The sequence below is a fragment of the Camelina sativa genome, chromosome 17 (assembly GCF_000633955.1).
Source record: "Camelina sativa cultivar DH55 chromosome 17, Cs, whole genome shotgun sequence".
NCBI classification, from domain to species: Eukaryota; Viridiplantae; Streptophyta; class Magnoliopsida; order Brassicales; family Brassicaceae; genus Camelina; species Camelina sativa.
Window position 1 is genome coordinate 22,050,176 of NC_025701.1, and position 19,798 is coordinate 22,069,973.

General features: G+C 32.3%; 2 protein-coding genes, 1 non-coding gene and 1 pseudogene across 3 annotated transcripts; 3 read left to right on the forward strand and 1 right to left on the reverse strand.

Moving 5' to 3' along the window:
• On the forward strand, positions 1,388 to 2,116 carry LOC104757841. Its single transcript, XM_019239381.1, has 2 exons — positions 1,388 to 1,653; positions 1,789 to 2,116. Exons 1-2 carry the CDS (start codon positions 1,388 to 1,390, stop codon positions 2,114 to 2,116), a joined length of 594 nt encoding a protein of 197 aa, XP_019094926.1.
• LOC104759716 (zinc finger BED domain-containing protein RICESLEEPER 2-like) lies at positions 4,059 to 5,833 on the reverse strand. Its single transcript, XM_010482613.1, has 4 exons — positions 5,522 to 5,833; positions 4,593 to 5,429; positions 4,170 to 4,392; positions 4,059 to 4,081 (listed from the first exon to the last, which is right to left on the reverse strand). Exons 1-4 carry the CDS (start codon positions 5,831 to 5,833, stop codon positions 4,059 to 4,061), a joined length of 1,395 nt encoding a protein of 464 aa, XP_010480915.1.
• Positions 9,829 to 9,900, forward strand: TRNAQ-CUG. Its single transcript has one exon. It is a non-coding gene; the product is annotated as a tRNA-Gln (tRNA).
• On the forward strand, positions 14,655 to 15,432 carry LOC109129934 (annotated as a pseudogene).

A 19,798-nucleotide genomic window follows, 5' to 3' on the forward strand; every position in this document is an offset into this window, starting at 1 on the left:
ATAGTATAGTTGAGGAAATATGTTAACTACAGAGACAGAACCGGCATTGAACATTTATGGGCCGCAAGCCCAAATAGACATAACTTTTATAACTACCTAAATAAAATAAAAAAGAATTGTTGAATAATTGGAGGTGCTGGGTTCAAACTCTAGAACAAAGCATTACAAACCAACCACTTTTACCAACAGACTAAGAAAACTTCTAAAAAAAAGATGCCTGTTAATAAATAGATATTTTGACGGCCGCAAGCGCCTGCTTGTAGTTAAGAGGAATTAATGACCTCCCCCAAACCTTGTGGTTTTTAGTTTTTGTTGTTGAGAGTACAAAGTAAAACCTATTTTTTCGTAATAATAAAAATAAAATAAAAGCCTTTATTGATCTGCATGCTTAGTAACTGCAGAAAGTACTCCAAATCTCAATGGGTTAAAAACTATTTTGGTGTAGGCCTTGAATGGCAAGTAGATTCAACAATTGTTTTTGGATTTTGTCTTCAAAAACCAATTTTTCTCCATTCAAGATTTTACGTTAAATAGATTCCCTAAAATATAGGAAAACTAGTTTTTAACTTTTCTTTACAAATATTAACAAAAACTAGAATCCACATAATTAGAGATTTTAAGGAAAACTTACGATTCTTAATATTTTCTATGTTTCTTTATGTAATTATTTTTAAAAATAACTTTCTTACAAAAACTAAAATCCCAAAAATCAAAAACCAAAAACTAAAAACCAAAATCTATAATCTAAAAACCATTTAAAAACCATCTTCCATTCATGGCCGTAGTTTCTTTTTCACGATTCTAGATTTTTAATTATCTTATAATTTAGGAAATCTTGTTTTTTGATTTTTTTATGTTAATTTTTCTCAAAAACCAAAAACCCTTTTTTTTTTAGATTTTCAATAAAAAAACTAATAGCAAATTCTAAAATCTAAAAACTAAAAACTAAATCCAAAACTAATTTTAAAAACAACATATATTCATGGCCTAATAAATATTCTCTCTAATTTAAAACACAATTCCACCAAATAAATTTCTTTATAAATATTTCCTTTTCCTAATATATTATTTCCGTTTCCTTAACTATATAATATACAACTTTTTAACCGTCTAAAGAAAAAGTATCCATGACTCTTTCTTATTAGTTTTCCAGAGAACAATACATACAAATACAATAGCGAGGAGAGTCACTAGTTTCGTTTCTTTCTACGAATTTAGATTTGATATCATTCAAAGGTTTTAACACAGAAGGTTAAAGTTACGAACTAGGGTTCTTTTCAATTCTCTCAATTTTTCTGTTTTTGTTTTGAGGTTCGTTTGTCACTGCATCCTAGACCTAGAGCCCTCCACTATGAATTCTTCAGACATATCGATCCTCTCGAAACAGATGGAATCGTTATCAGTGACTCACCGTGTTGTCCGTCACAGCAAGAGGTTACCACAATCTAGGTATTCTCCTTACGCTAAAGATATTAATCTTTCCAATTATGAGAAGCAGAAAGAGGAGGCCGTGCGACTCGGAGTTGACCTCTCGCTCTCTGTGGCTGAAGCAATGTTCTTGTTATCTGATGACATGCGTTCTATGTTACTGTTTTGTCTTTGGCTATTGAAGTATGCAGGGAACAAAGACATTAACGCTCCTGTGGTAGGAAGGTTGTTTTGTGTCATCCTATATGTGTTTGAAACATATATCAAACCTAAGAATGGAGTCTATCAGGAGGATGGTGGCAAATCAAACCAATGGGGACTGGTCGTAAAGGCTGGCCAGAGTTTTACTTTTGGAATCAGAGAATTGGATCGGTTTGTTTTGATTCTCAGAAACAGAGAAAGCTCTCGTGGTGGAGTAGTGAAACCATCTGATTTTGAACATTACAACCAAGAGCTGAAGAAGCTAGAGGAGACGTTGAGGTCTTCCAAAGATGTTTCAGCAGAGGCGAATGGGTTTGCGAGAGAAGCCATAAAGTCTAACATTCTTTATTTGTGGAAGTCTCTATTTGAAACATCACAACCAAAGGTGACAAACCCTAGGACTAGAATTCTTGAGATGTTTAGGCCTCTCTTTAACCAACCAAGGGAGGATGACTGCTCTAGTCTTATTGCTTCTTTACACATATGAAATCTGGGTTTCTTAGATTCGATGATTTTTATTTATACGTAGCGATGACTGTTATTTTCAGCTTTTCTCCAAATTTATGTTTTTCTTTTAAAACAAAAGAAATCATGAGTAGAAGAAGAAGAAGGTGGTAGTATCAGGTGATTTAATATAGGCTATAAAACTCTGTTTAAGAAGCATCATTTAGTCTGGTGAAGTGTATATCTATATAAATAGTTTAATTACATTGCTTTCAATTTTAGATATTAACATCTAATTTTGTTGTTAAAACACTCAACAAAACGTAAGGTCTCTTCTATCACGCATCTAAAGCAATTGGTAGAGGTATGGATATGATGCACGAATGTTTAGTTTGAAGTTTAAATTGTCCAGAGAACTGATTGTGCAAACTTGAGTACAGTGAGACAAATTTTTAATTTTTTATAGTTTTACTTAATAATAATAACCATAAGTAACACACTAAAAGAACGCAAACACTGGAATAACTATAGTTATATTGCCATGACTAGTCGTCCTTGTAATCAGAATTAGTATCGCTCTCTCCACTGCTAAACTCTGCTTCTTGGTTCTTGGTTATAATGAGGCTCCTCCAGCTGCTAGGCTTGTCCAAAGCGATTGGGTACCTATCGCATTATCTGTCCTGATGCACATTGAGGCTGTGCTAAGAGAAAACTGCAACATCCCCTATTGAATAGCCTTAATGAACGACGGGACTCATTTCGTGGTCCACAATTACTCATTAACCATGAATAAACATCCCCTGTAATCTCAACAACGCTCTATCATTAATCCCAGGACACCATATAAATCAATTGAGAGAAAACCCTAACCCGCCTTCCAAGGAACTCACCTTCTGAAAAACAAAAAAAAAGTAACTCACCTTTTTTTTAAAAAAAGAAAACTGATTTCATTAGATCATTTATGCCAGATAGAAATATTCACAGTTATATAAAATGATGCATTAAAATTGTTGGGACGGTTGAGATTCATGAGATCTATAAAACCAATCAAAATCCTATTATATAAAGTTTGGTTCTCAAAGCTAGTAACTCACCAGATCATGACACGTGTTAGTTTTAACGATCAGAGATCAAAGTTAAACACTCACCAGATCGTGACACGTGTCAGTTTTAACGATTAAATATCCAAAGTTAATAACTTATCAGATCGTGACACGTGTCAATTTTAATGATCATAAATCACAGTTTTTAAGCTTGATAAATCGATGCATAAGATAATTGTAATCTTATTATATTAAAAAAAAACTTTGTTAATCTTAAAAGAAAATGGATTGTAAATACACCCCTCTTAGGCCTGAGCATTTGGGTGTTCGGGTCGGGGTCAGGTTCGGGTAATTCGGGTTTGGGTTTTTCGGATTTACGAATATAGGATCCGCACAGTGTTCATATAATTTCGGGTCGGGGTCAGGTTTGGTTCCTCTCGGATTCGGGTTATTTGAGTATTGACTTAAAGAAACCTGTAATGTATCCAAAATATATTCGGTTATGGATAGTACCTACTCGAACATATCCAAAGTACCCATAAAAACCTGAAATGTACCCATAAAACCCGAATAACCCGAAAAACAAATGAAACTGCATAACATGAAATCTTAACAAAGAAAGAAATATCATGTCTTGCAAATGAAACTTAAACATCCCAACAAAGCAAACGAAACTGCATAACATGTCTTAAAATCTTAAACATCCCAACAAAGCAAACAAAACTTAAACTTCATAACAAAGAAAAGCATGTCTCGTAAATGAAAGAAAAAAAAAGAAAGAAGAATCATCCCAGCATGTCAGCCTTTAACACATTATCCATAGATCATGACCTGTTACATCAAACCAAACATTTTAAAAACTAAACCTCACTTGAAAGAACAAAAATATGTAAGAGCTGAACTTACCGCCAAGTATAATGTCTCCTCATGAGTCTCTGAGTTCTAGTTGTTTTCATTTTGAAACTCTGAAAACAAACAAAAACAAATGTTAGTAAACCGTTACAACAGAAAGAAAAAACAGACTTAATAGTTTAATATAATCGGATTACTTACCTTTCTGAAGACTATCAAATAGTTTAATATCAGCAAGGATCTGTGAGTTTGCAAGGCAATCTTTTTCATTAATCTTCATATCTTGTTTCATCCATTGCTCAGTGCACATCAACACCTCCACCATGTAATGAGTTAAACAGCTCCTATGAGGCTTAATGATTCGACCACTAGTGCTGAAAGCACTTTCAGAGGCGACAGAGGACACTTGCATTGCAAAAACATCCTTTGCAATTTCAAATAAAACAGGGAACTTCTAACTAGNGTTGGCAGTTGCATTGTCGACTGTGATGGTGAATAACTTCTCTATGCCCCAATCAGCAAGACATTCAAGTAAAACCTTTGATATTGTGTTGCTCTTGTGATCTGTGATATACTTAAATCCAATAATTNTTTTGTTTCATCATCAAGTCCATTTTCCTTAACCATTTCAGTGTAAGCACTATCCATCCTTTCAAATTCTGAGATTTCTTCTGCAAAGTCACTTGAAACTGATTCAAATATAAACTGATCTTGTGTAGCACCAGAAGAAGATGGAATCGGTTGAGATGATTGTGTGCTTGATCCTTTGTAGTTGACACTATATTCCTTGAACATATCCTTCATGACATCAAGAACAGATGTGCACATACCCTTAGCTTCTTGACTATCTTTTCCATAGAGTTTGTCAAAGCACATCTTAGCAAACTGCATTTTCTGTCTAGGGTCGAACACACTAGCAACAATCAACATCTTGTTAATATTCTTGATCCCTTCCCAATACTTAGTAAACTTCTCTCTCATTTCAATCGCCATTTTGCTTAGTTCACTATCATAACTATTGCTCAAAGTCGTGAGATTCTTCTCTATAGTGACAATTTCACCATAACACTTGTATGAACAAGTCTTAGTCGACGCTGAAAAGACCAAAGTAGCAGTGTAGAACAAGCCAAGAAACTTCACTAACCTCTCTATTGCCCTCCAATCCGTGTAAGAAGGTGATCCTTTCCGTTTCACCCCATCGACAAGTTCCAGGAAGTAGTCATTATATAACTTGTCTTCATCCTCCATCTTCTGGAAAGCCAACCTAAACTTCATGGCTCTTGTCAACATCAAGTATGTAGAATTCCACCTTGTCTTCATATCCATTGGCAAACTCCCCCTAGTCATCTTCCCTGAAACAACCTTTTGCTCAAATGAGTCACATCTTGGACCTGAAGACCGAACATACTGCACTCCATTACGAACAGCTGCCACATTATCATCCACTTCAGACAAACATCCCTAACAATCAAGTTGATGATATGAGCACAACACCTCATGTGCAAGTAAGTCCCATCTAACACTAAAGAATCATGCCTCAATAACTTAAACACTTCAACAAACTTCTTCAATCCATTACTGTTGGCAGTTGCATTGTCGACTGTGATGGTGAATAACTTCTCTATGCCCCAATCAGCAAGACATTCAAGTAAAACCTTTGATATTGTGTTGCTCTTGTGATCCGTGATATACTTAAATCCAAGAATCAACTTCCTTAAGCGCCATTCTGCATCCACAAAATGCACAGTAATCACCATGTAACTAGCTCGTGTAACTTTAGCAGTCCATATGTCAGTAGTAAGAGACACTCTATGCTGCTGAGAAGATAGCCAAGCCTTCAAAGATGCTTTCCTGGCCAGATACATCTGAATTATATCTCTACTAGCTGTTCTTCTTGAATGAGGTTCTCCATGCCATACACTCAATAAACGCAAGTGGCAATTCTGCCAAAACAAGCATTTCATTTGAAGCCTCTCGGAAGACACTCTCTGTTAGTCTTCCATCTTGCAGCTTTCCATCATCACTAATAACAGCTTGTGTCTGACGCCCTTTCCATGCCTTGTACGGTTTACATGTATCCAAATGCTTCTTCAAGTTTGAAGCCCCTTGTTTCGTTGGACATACAAGGGACTTCTTGCAATAGTGACAATCACCCAGATTCGGATTCTTCTCTTGTCTCATGAAATGGTTCCAGACTTCAGACCATTGAACAGGTACCTTCTTAGGTTTACCACCATCATCATCACCTCGTGGAGCTTCTTTCCTCTTCCCTTTACTTTTATCACTTGGCGAAGGCATCTTACACCTATCTCCTTGTCCTTCTCCTTGTCCTTGTGTGTTCTCATCATTGGCATCGTGGTTGTTCGAAGAATCCATCTATAACATTTCAAAGATAATCGGATTAAAACATGTATGATAACAGCTCCGCAACAAGATCACTCAACATTACATTCACTCAATATACATTCGGTCTTTAAAGATATATATCTTAAAGAAGTAAAAATCAAAACAATATACAGTAAAGCTAAGAAATAGAAAACTAAAAATCATATATTTGTTGTAGTTTCTTAGAATATAAGTTCACAAATCATAACTAACAAAACCTGCAACCGATAGCAACAACAAAGGAACAACCGAGAATCTGAAAAAATCTGAAAAACACTTCAGTTCAGTTCAGTTCCTGCAACCGATAGCAACAACAAAGGAACAACCGAGAAAAAGAATCTGAAAAACACTTCAGTTCAGTTCAGTTCAGTTCAGAACTTGCAACCGATAGCAACAACAAAGGAACAACCGAGAAAAAGAATCTGAAAAACAGTTCAGTTCAGTTCAGTTCAGTTCAGTTCAGTTCAGTTCAGTACAGAACCTGCAACCGATAGCAACAACAAAGGAACAACCGAGAATCTGAAACGAACAACAACAAAGGAACAACCAACAACACTTCAGTTCATAACAATTATACTCAAAGAATCTGAAAAACTACTTGAAAAAAAAAAGGAAGCTAGGCCACGACCAAGACTAGAGTTGGAGCTCACATGGCAGAAAAGAAAGTAAAGTTCAAATATTTGCAACCGAACTAAGCATAGAAGATCTCAATTGGGTACCACAATCTAAGTATTCCTTATGTTGCCTCAAGTCACTATAGCCAATCTACAAAGCTCGAAACTTTTGAGCAACGGGTACAAAACCCGACTTCAATTCTCAACAATTATGCTCAAAGAATATAAATAACCATCAAAGAATTGAATCTGACCTACGAACAAGAACAGAGCTGGAGCTCATATGGCATCAACAAAGACAAAAAAAAAACATATGGAACCAATCTAAGCAAAGCAAATGAGTAAACTAATAAAGAATCAAACTTAGAGCTAACATATACAAGAAAGAAGAAGGAGAGGGATGATGAGATTACCACATACAACACTTGAAAACCATGTTTTTATGAAGATACTACTCATTTACATAGCATTTGAAAAAGCAAACAATTAAGTTATGTATCTAAAATTCTAAATTAACAGCTATGAACAAAACAAAGAAGAGAATTCGACCCAAAAAATCAAATTCAATGTGAATCAAACATATAAAAATTCGACCAAATGGTTATGTGCTTCGACAAAAGAATACCTGCAGCCTTAAGCAACAAAACCGAAGCAGGTGGAGTCTTGATGATAAACGTGAAGCTCTTGTCCTGCAACCATAGATATAAACTCCATAAAACGACCTCATAGAGCTATAAATCAGAGACACATAAACAAATTCGACCAAAAAAGACCAAGCACAAAAATAGTATCAAGTAATCAACATAGTTTCAGACATAAACAAATCAATAATTAAAGAAAAAGAAGAGAATGAAGCTTACAATTAAGCTTGCCTGATCGATTTCTAGCTCCCTATGATCGGAGAACCCAAGTACCCAACGATGAAGCTAACGGCGGACTTAGGTTTTGGGGATGGGTTTTGGTTTATAAAATCAAAAGAATCTTGAAATCGGAAAAAATCAAGCAAGTTCGACATGGTTATGATTTTTAAGGAAGATTCACAAGGATTCGGAGAGGGAGAATAAGGCAAACGGTTTTATGAAATCAAATCATCACCGATTCATAAGGTTTCATAAAATCATCGCCGATTCATAAGGGATAAGGTGTATGAATGATTTTGTGTTATGGGTTCAAACAGATATCGTCGGTTCCTCGGGTTCGGTTCGGGTAATACCCGATACCTGTGGATATCTGGAAACAAAAACCGAATGGTGATTTATACAAAAGCGGGTCAGGGTCGGGTCGGGTTTTTGCAGGTCGGGGTTAGATCGGTTCCTCGAGTTTGGTTTATTTACCCAGGCCTAACCCCTCTACATAAGCAAATAGATGATGATATATTTTTCACCAAACAAAATAATTTCGACTAGCTTTGTTTTTCTTGGTAAAATTTTCTTTGTTGTTTTTTATTAACATTTTGTTTGACACATCATCGTTCTTGAACATGTCTTAAAAGCATTGTTTGTTGTCTGATCAAAGCAACTATATAAAAAGGTTCTTAGGTATTACCACGTGTATTAACAAATTTCTCATGGTGTTATTATCATTTCTATTAATTTGCAGGACATGTAGCATAAAAAAAAAGATGAATACACAAATGTAAGATAACAACAGAGATTATATAACACTAGATCAACTAAACAGAAAACATTCTTATCGTCGAACGATAGTACGTCTTTCAAGAAAGTGGGAAGCAAGAAATTTTTTTAAAAAGCAATAGGCTCATTGGAATAAATTTTCTCATAAAATAGAAAAGGGATTAAAGAAAATATACAGAAAATTATTAATTCTAAAAAATGTAAATACTCACTTTTATCTATGTTTGTTGTAGACTAAACATAGATAAATTGAAAAAATATAAATCGTTGTTGATAGATCCATAGGAGCTTAGAGACAGAGGCTACATGATGGTGTGTCAAAGAAACTTCCATAAAATATATTGAAAAATTTAACATTAGTTACTATCAAAAGATTTTGTGACGTTGGAAAAGGGTCTTTAGTTTCATTGGTTGTTGGAGCAAGCACTTTGAGATAGCTAAAAATCGTGAACATGTTCTCTCCACACAGGAGGAAGGCATAGCCGAGGTTCTCGCTATGGTGGAGGAGGTTGGAAGCAAAGTTATCTCCCCCAAGGGAGGAAGGTGGGGGAGGCTGGACACAAGGTTATCTCCCCAAGGGAGGAAGACAGAGCGAAGGTTCTCTCCACAGTGGAGGAGGTTGGACGCAAGGTTTTCTCCATAAGGAAGGAGGGCAGAATCGAGGTTCTCTCCATAGTTAGTCATACACTATTGTGCTGTAATTTATTTTTTGTTCAAAATGTTTTTTTGAGCCAACAATTTTAACGATTAAAGAAACTATGCAAAAGCGAAAGTAAAGAGACATATAATAGTTGGCTTAATTTGTTCATATAAACATTTTCTAAGTGGTGGTAAATAATATATTTGTAACATACAATATATCTAGGTATAAAAAATACATTTTTGATGATAACATACATAAAAGATTTGTATATGGATATAAATTTGTGTATTATACCAAAACGTAATTATAAATAATGTACAATAAATTTTAATATATATTTATTAAATTTACTTTATTTACAAAATTTTAAACCCGTACATCGGACGGGTCCTTATGTTTCTAGATCGATTCAAATTGAGTTTTCGCTTCATGTGGCTGAAGCAATGTTCTTATTAATTATTTGATGACATTTGTTCTATATTACGGTTATATCATTAATTATTGATTGAGCTTTGCAGGGATGAAAGATTTTATTTTAATGGTCTCATGGTAGCAAAGGTACTGTTTCATGTTATTGACCACTTGGTTCTATGGTGTAGTGGTTAGCACTCTGGACTCTGAATCCAGCGACTTGTGTTCGACTCCAGGTAGAACCTTTCTTTTCTATATATTTTGCAAAATATATAAAACCCAAAAATGAAGTCTATCATGATGGTGGCAAATCTATCTAATGGAAACGTTTTACCAACAAAAAAATCCAATGGAAACGTTTCGCCAATTGATTTTACTTCTGGAATCAGAAGTTTAGCTAACATTGTAACGATTATCATCAATGGTGGCATAGTTAAATAATCTCTTGGTTTTGAGTTCTACAACCAAGAGCTTAAGGAGTTAGACGAGAAGCTAAGATCAGTCAAGGATGTTTCAGAGGAAAATGGGTTTATGAGAGATACCATAGAGTCTAACATGTAGGACCGTGAAAATCCAAATATGGTAAAACGATAAAAGAAAGGAGTAGAAGATTCTCGGAGGCGAGATATTATGTCTTTCTTTAACTCAAAGTAGCTCCCACAGTGTGGCGGTTTAATGAGTACATTGGTCCCAGGATACAACCGAGACGAGACCATATCACAACACTTGATTACGGAATCAAACGAACGTTGGCGCAAACGATACACTCTTGATAATAACACTTACATTTTTGTAGTTAGAGAAAGAAGAGTGAGAGAGAGTTGGACTTTTGTTTCAGACTTTTGTTTCTTCGCCAGTGTGAAAATAATGAACGAGAGAGCCTTGTATTTATAGGGAGAGAAGAACAAGATGCTCACCAAAAAATCTGGGCCCGTGGGCTAATATCTCGGGGAAGTTGAGGCGAAATGAAGATGCGTCCAAGTCTCACACGTTGGCGAGATCTCCAGCCTGACTTATTCTTCCGTTGAGGTGATAAGACTTCGACTTTGTTTGTTTTTAAAAACAACAAACTCAATGATTGTCAAAAAAAAAAAAAAAAACAAACTCAATTTGACTTTGCAAATAAAATTTTGAATATTCTATGTAACATATGTGACATCAAATGTAACATAAGTTTCAAATAAAATTATTCCAAAAAATTAAACCAAGCCCGGTCCATCATCTCATGCAATGTATTGTCCTCTTCTCATAATACATGTATTAGTGGAAAAACTTTCCAATCTTCCAATATAGGAAAAATGCACATATTTGACAAATAACTACACTATGTTATAGTGCTCATTACAAGAAATCCAAAGAGTCCTTAAGCCGGTCATTCCGATGTCGGACGTCACCGGAAAAGTCACTGGAAAGTTGGCTAAAGTCATGTTGTAAAAAATGTAGTTCCAACATAACATTCTTCATTTTTGGATGTCTCTCTTCGACACAATACCTGTAAGTGACACAAAAAACCATGAGTATGTTAAATTTGAGTTTATCTTGGACTTCTAACTAAAAATCAATTGGCAATTAGTAGATTGATCCTAACCCTTTATATATTAATGATAGAGAAAACTAACGATTCTACCACAATCTATACTAAAAATTAACACAACTACCACAATTGCAAATTCATTTTCCCGGCTACCACAAAGATAATTGAAAAAGACCAATATGTGCTTCCCATTACATACAGATCTCAATTTTTAATAATTTTTTAAATTGTTTATCATCCCCATACTTGTGTATGTGATGTGTATGTGTCTATTCATTTTTATTTTTCTACCTAAACTTCGTTCAAAAGCAATTCTCCGCCACACCGGAATGACCGAGCACCAAACATCCCAACTAAAAATCTGGATCAAAAAGAGATCTATTGCAATCAAAGAGAGATATCATGAGATGGAAGAACACTTAAAAAAGAAACTCAACTAGAGAGGTTCTCTTCGGCGCCAAAAGACAAGCTGGACAAAATAAGCGGATTCAGATCTAAGGTTAGCAGAAGAAAAATTAGCCGAAAAAAAAAAGATTCAGGTTTACATGGTAGACAAGTTCCAAACTCTCCTAACTTGTCTATTTGCGATTATACTGTCTTTTTGAGACAATTTTACCTAGTAGACAAGTTCCAAACTCTCTTAACTTGTCTATTTGGGACACTTATTTAATTATTAATTTTATGGACAAGTTTATAACTGCATAATTTTTCTAAGAACAATACCGGTTAATGGACAAGTTTTATTTACAACTTGTCTACTAGTCAATATATTTGACAAATGGACTAGTTCAAGCTAATAGACAAGTTTATATTTCTCAACTTGTCCATCAATTTACCTTGTCCATCAGACCAATTGTGTCTACTGCGTTATGCTGCTCTGATATCTCTAAACCAAAAAACATATATAACTTACAAGTCTACGTGTTCCTAGCTTTTTTTTGTTTAAATTACAAACTTTATTTTATGCTGACCCACAACTATTATTGCACCAACTTTTGTGTCATAAAAGGACAATATAATCTCAAATCTCATCACTTTTATATGAAGGATATATTAGTCATTTTATTCCAGCTTGAAAGCTCAAATGTGGTAGTTCTCGAAAGAAAAAAAAAATGTGGCATTTAGGAAAAGGTTTTAACTGAATGTGGTAGAATCAATAAAAATCCCTTAATGATAATCCCTTCAAACTTTAGATGTGGGACTTGGATTGTATCCCAACAATCTCCCCTTCAAACCAAGGACCACATGTGTGATATTAACACGCCTCCTCGAGATGATAACTCCATCTCGAACCGATCCCACTTGGACCGATAATAAACCCTTTCTTAGGTCCCCATTACTCGGGTTAACAAGAGGCATGTCTGTATCCACTTTTCTAGGTCCACCTGAATTTTTAACCTTAGACTCTGATACCATATTAAATTTGGGTTTATCTTGGGCTTCTAACTAAAAACAAATTGGCAATTAGTAGATTGATCCTAACCCTTTATATATTAATGATAATCTTTTCAAACTTTAGATGTGGGACTTGGATTGTATCCGAACAGAGTAGCTAGAATAAGGTGGTAGTAATGTAGTAATAAGTTGCATTACAACTCTACGTAAGAAGCATCATTATGGTTTGAAGTCCGATGAGATCATGGGCAAGGAAACTGGAATGAAAGCACATTTTCCCACCCCAATTTCGAGTTCTGCTCTTGTTTCTTGGCATGTGTAAAGATTGACAATTTGGGTTTCTCTTGATTTAAATTGAAGGTGTCAGCTGTTCATGTAAGTTCCTTGTTTCTTGGCGTAAATGAGCACATAACTGGAGTAAACCGGTGTCAACTAAGTTATATATATATAAGACATGTTGTCTTGTTAATTGCTTTGTTATTTCTCCTATATTAGTGGGATTGTATTACGGATTGTATCACCCACTGATATATGATGACATCGCTAGTGAACAAAGGGAGTATGAAGAAACATTGTTTAAGAAACTTGTGTTTTTTCTTGTGAACAATTTTCTTTGGCTCTGAAGAGTGGCCGAAATTAGCTTAACAGCTAAGACAAGATTCGCAACTATACAATATGTATCTTTGGATACCTTTCGTCACCCTCAACTTCTCCAGATAGCAGTTCCACCTTCCACGTACTCGTTGACTAACGACGGTCGTGTATTTGGATGCTTTTTAGCATTTATATTTTACCTTCCAATGACATATTTATCTTATTATAAACATTAGAAATTAGCTAGTCACAAAGTTCATTTTGTTACATGTAAAATGTGAATCTTATTATACAAAAAAATAATTCAAAGATAATTCTCTTGTTTATTTTAAATGTAAAAAGATAAATGTATTGGAATTATATTTTTACATTTAAAATCTCAAACCTCCACAGTCCAAGGAAAATTCTCACGCATTCTCTAATATTTCTCTCTTACACATGCTCTCAATTTGAATAAGAGAGAAGAATGAGAACTGAAATGTTTTTTTTTTTTAGGGGCAGAAGTGAATCAAACTGTAAATTAGACTACTCCCTATGTAAGAAACAGTGTTCAAGAAAGCGCTAGACGATATCTAGGTGGTGATCCAGCGCTAGCGCTTAGAACGCCTAATCGTGGCCTAGACGGTTTTTTGGCGGTTTAGGCGTTTACAACATAAAACATTATATATATAAAATTATGTATAAATATATGTTAGAAAAATAAAAATAAATATAAATTATATACAAAATTAAGAAAAATACATTTATTTAAGTTATATTAACAACATATAAACATTTATAATTACGTATATAGATATAAAACTTAATAATTTAAATATATATAGTTAAAAATCAAAAATAAATATTAAAATTAAATTAATGTAATTTTAAGCGGTTTAGGCGGTTATGTAGACGCCTGCTGAGCGCCTAGCGCCTAGAGGCGCCTAGGCGCCCGCCTAGACCGTTTTCTTGAACACTGGTAAGAAAACAAATATATTTTTGAGAATCTCCTAAACCTGATCGTCCTCCATTTTAGAGCGATACGTTAATGGCTTAGAATTGGTAAAGAATCTTGGAACGTTTTTCGGTCTACAACTTCACAATGATGAGGTGAGTGCATGGTTCCCACATTTTTCCATAAATTAATTTTCAAGAGACTTGGATTTGATATTTGATGATTTTAGGGTTCAAATTCATAGAAACAAAATGTTACGATCTCGGGTTTTAAGTTGCAATTAGTTATATAATCTAGGGTTCTTCTCTATGTTGGTGCGTTGGGATAGATTTTGCATTTAATTTATTTTGGACTCTGAATTGTATTTTTTGTGTATAGCAACTCAACACTGGATAGCCCCTAACTTGCCAGTATTGACTCTCAACTGTTTCGTTCTATTTTTCATTGCATCTGAACTGGAAAGCCAACAAAAATTGCTCCTGGAAGCTTTCTCCTCGACAAATTCCTCAAGCATCTCGATCATCTCAAAACAAATGGAGTCAATGTCGATGACTGACTGCGTTCGTGTTGTCCGTAACAACAAGAGATTACCATAGTCTAGATACTCTCCTTACACTTTAGGGTCAGTTATCTTTCATTTATACTTTTGTCAGGTTTTCAAGTAAGAAAACAAAATTACTATTTTATTATTTGTCGTAGCAGGATTGATCATCTCAACAAGGAGAAGGAGAAGCAGAAAGAAGAGGCTATACGACTCGGAGTTGAGCTTTCGCTCTTTGTGGCTGAAGCAATGTTCCTAGTATCTGATGACTTACGTTCTACGTTAGTCTTCTGTCTTTGCCTAGTGACGTTTGCAGGGAAGAAAGACTATGACGGTCCCGTGGTAGGAAGACTGGTTCGTGTTATTCTCTATGTGTTTGAAACATATATCAAACCCAAGAATAGAGTATATCATGATGATGGCTTGTCCATACACGTTGAGTTGATCAAAACTACTACTCAGCTTTTTAATTTTGGAGTCGCGGCTTTGAATCGCATAGTTTCGATTCTCAAAAATGGCAGCGTAGTGACATCGTATGGTTTCGAGTATTACAACCAAGAGCTAAAGAAGCTAGAAGAGAAGTTGAGGTCTGCCAAGGAATTTTCAGAGGCGAATGGGTTTGTAAGGGAAGAGATAAAGTCTACATTCTTCACTTGTGGAAGTCTCTCTTTGGAGCAACACCGCAAGTGATAAACCCTAATAAGCCTATACTTGTTGAGCTGTTTAAGCCTGTCTTGGACGAAGATCTCAATCGTCGTCTTGCTTCTTTATTCATATGAATATGAGTTTCTTAGATTGGATGATATTCTGGTTTATAGTTATAAAGAGAACTTAGTTAAAACTACCACATTTTGTTTAAAACTTTTTCATTTTACCACATTGAAAAAGACCTTTCACTTTCTATCACAATATGTATTTAAAAAGTCAAAAATAACCTTGAGTTTATGAGCATGAATTTAGTAAAAAAATATACAAATAAAATGGGTACCAATTAATATTGTCTTTTTATGCAGCAGACACATGATACGCCAGTACTGGCATTTAATATGGATAAAAGAAAGAATCAAAGTGCAAAAAGACAAATAGCAAAAAGACAAACTTCGTGGACAATAATTTTTGTCTACCAAATTTAGTAAGTTTTTTTGTTTCAAATTTTTGTCTGCCAATACAAACTTGGGAGAGTCCATATTATTTGTCTAATATGAAAGAGTATTAAAGTTGTCTACCGTAAATTTCAATGTTGTCCACTGAAAAACTCAAAGTTTTCAACAAAAAATTGTTTAAAGTATTCACAACAATTTATTTACTTGGAAGAACCCATATAATTAACTTGTTTAGTTTGTAAAAATATGAAAATTGTCCATCAAAAGTTTCAATGTTGTCTACCAAAAACTTCAATATTGTGTATTTTCATATTTGTGGACGAGATTTATTTTTTACTATAGTTGTCTATATATACTGTAAATTTTTCCACCAATATATTTAAATCTCCAAAAAATTAATAGAGTTGTAATTAAAAAATAAAGGTAAAAGAAGAAGAGAAATAAAATAAAATGTGAAAAAGTGTACTATAGTCATAAAAAAAAGAATGAATAAAATAATAAATATTTTTGTTTAGTTTTTGGTTAAGGATACTATAGTCATTTTATTCAATTATTATGGTATTTTAGAAAAGAGTTTTAAGATGTGGTATTTTGGAAATTACAATGATACACATGTGGTAGAATTGTTAAAAAAACTCTTATGAAAACATATCGATCCACTCCATCTATATTAACATTATTGAAGTACATTTTGTGTTATGCCCTTTAAGTTTTACTTATTTAAATTTTTATTTATAACATTAACCCCTAAAACAATTCCATAAATAACATTGCAGAGAAACTCAAATACTAAACTTTATTATATTGACCAACATTTATTATATTTATTGCCATAAAATCTTAACAACATCTATACATTCCGATTTTTCCAAAAACTACCCATTAAAGTTTTAAATCCATTAAATCTCCAAAACTATTTTTATGGATGCTAGAATCTCTCAAATTTAAATGATATACAACAAATTTTCCATAACAAAAGTTTACAATCTCTATAATTATATTAACATTAATAAATTTCCTAAACCAAAAATCCAATTTTAGAATGATTAGAAAACCAATATTCACAAATATTTAACTTTAGCAAAAAGACATACATTTAATTCAGTATATATTTTATTTAGAAAATGAATATTGTTTGGTAATAATATTATCAACTAAAGTTAAATACAATATTTAAAAACTTATTTACAAAATTGATCCCTACATATTTACACAAAAAAAAATCAATATATAGAAAATCGTTTAATCAAATACTTTACTAAATTAAATTACAAAAATCTCTCCACCATCTTTCTTGATTTCTAATCGAGAAGATACAATAAAAATATCTTTAATATTCTAACTTGCTCACCAAGATTTATTCTCCTAACCATAACTACCTTTATAAATAAATTGTAAATAGAACAACTATTGTATTCATCCTAGCAACATAGAGTTCACCTTCTATTATCATTAAATAATTTTTCAATAAAACTATGATTCACTCGGAGAACAGTTTTATTTTTCTCAGTTTTGATTCTTTTTATTTCTTTCATGTACATGTGAAGCTTTAATAGTTTTTAAAATGGTATTGTTTGTAATATATATATATATATATATATATATAATATGTGAACAATTTGATGAATACAAATGCAGAGAAACATTAGGTTTTCCGGTTGTTTTCGTTATACTTATGTTNTATATATTAGAACTTTATATAATACTACAAAAATATTTTAAAACCTCTTTGGACAATTTATGTTTAATTCATTTTTAGTCAAAAGTGTTTAATTATACCATATACCACATATAAAATTTTATAAATATAATAAATGAGATGGGGTTATATAGCGGGACGGTTTTGGATTGACATTAACATAAACTTAAATTTTCTTACATCTAATATATTTATTTGCAAAACTAAGACAGTAAAACTTAAATTATAAATGTTAAACACATATTTCAACCACAACACAATATAAAACTATATTAAACTAGAAAAGAAAAATTCATCCAAAACTAAAACTGTATAAATTTTATAAGATATATGAAATACTACCAAAAATAACAAACAAATACAATATAAATTTTTATTTATAAAAACATAGTCTCGCGGTGTACCGCGGGTTAAAACCTAGTTGGATGGTAGAATCAAGTGACATTAAACTCTTTCTTTTAATTATTACTAGGTTTTGAACCCACGCTACGCATGGGTTTATTTGATATATTTTGATAAAAATTATATATGATTGATGACGGTAATGAAATATAATCTTACAGAAAAATTTAAATTACTATTAAGGAAAAAATTAAATTTCATATACACAATTTTTAAAAATATAAAAATTAGTTGTGTTTTAAAATCAAATCTGATAAAAAAATCATGAATCTAACTCGACGTCTAGGCGAGGCGGATCAAACTGATGACCTCACATATCTTAAACCATTTCTTTGGCCACCAGAAAAACGAAACAAATTTATAATCATGAAATTATCTCTTTTCATATTTAATTGATCGCTATCACCTATGTTTTCATGTTTTTTATTTAATGTTTTCTTATTTTTCTTTCTTGTCATTTTCATTGTCAAATTTTATAAAAATTGTCATCGTTACTTTTACCATCAAGTTCTTTATTATACTCTTCTTCTTGTTCTTCCTCGTCAACTTTTGTCACATTCTTTCACTGAAAAACCTTTTTTAGACTACCACACAACTTGTTAACCCATCAAACTCCAATACCAAAATCATTTTTTTCTCATAAAAATTGTGCAATTCATGAAAACCAGCATAGTCAACACATGCACTCAATTATTGATAATTTCATCCATCTACTTCTCAAACCAAAATCCTTACTTGCAGATCATATGCACATGAATATATGTATAGTATGAATTTCATCCATATGCACATGAACATATGTATAGTAAAAACAATATTTGTGCTTTTCGTCGATCCTTCTTCTTTAAACTCCAATAACATCAAATCAAGGTCTTGCGACTTCAATCCTTCTTTCTTAGACTTAAAAATAAATTTTTTATTGCAAAAGTATCAAATCATCTGTAAATTCATACACAAAAACATGTTTTACAGCTCATAAGAGATATAAAGCACAAACGGAGATAAGTAAAATATTTTCAATATATTAAAACATTTGATATATAATATTTAGTCATTCTTAAACTTTTAAATTTTTAAAAGAGATTAAGTATTTAAAATATTTCAAAATTTAGATGTAATTTAATTATCTGTAACATTTTTTTAGAGTTAAATATTAATGACACTTTTACTTTTTATAGATTTTTAACAGTTACAATATTTTGAAATTTTTATGGAGGTATTTATAATATTTCTAAACATTATATAATAAATATTTAAACCTTTAAAAAATTTAATTTGCTAAAATAAATCAAATACTTTTAAATTTGGAAACCTGATAAATAAGCATAAATCAAGCAACCTGATAAATTTATAGTTAATAAAATATTTTTTTATTTATAATGGTTCTCAGCCATTGTTTAAATTTTTCTAGCCGATGTGGGACGTTGTACATATTTCTTTTATTTCTATAGATTTTATTTTTTTCTAAAAAATCATAATAATATAGATTACTACTATATTTCCAAAAACATTCTTACCGAAATATCTAATTCTTATTGGTTTTTTGAAATCCTATATGGACACCTTTAGGAGTTTATAGCTTCAACTTTTTATTAGATATACTATCTTAAAATTTCTATGGAGGTTAAGTAATTGTAATATTTTAAAACATTCTATAAAGTTTAAATATTTTAATATTTGAATATTTTAAAAGTTTCAATATTTATAATATTTCAGATTTTTAAAATTTATAAATTTTAATTTTTTAAAAAGCTTTTAAATGTTAAGAAATTTTTAAAATTTAAAAATTATAATATTTTGAAACCTTTTTAAAGCTAAAACTTTTAGAAGTTTCAAAATTTATAATATTTTAAACTTTTAAAAGGTTTGAATATAATATTTGAACCTTTTAAAAAGTTTTAATATTTATAATATTTAAAAACTTTTTAAAAGCTAAGAGCT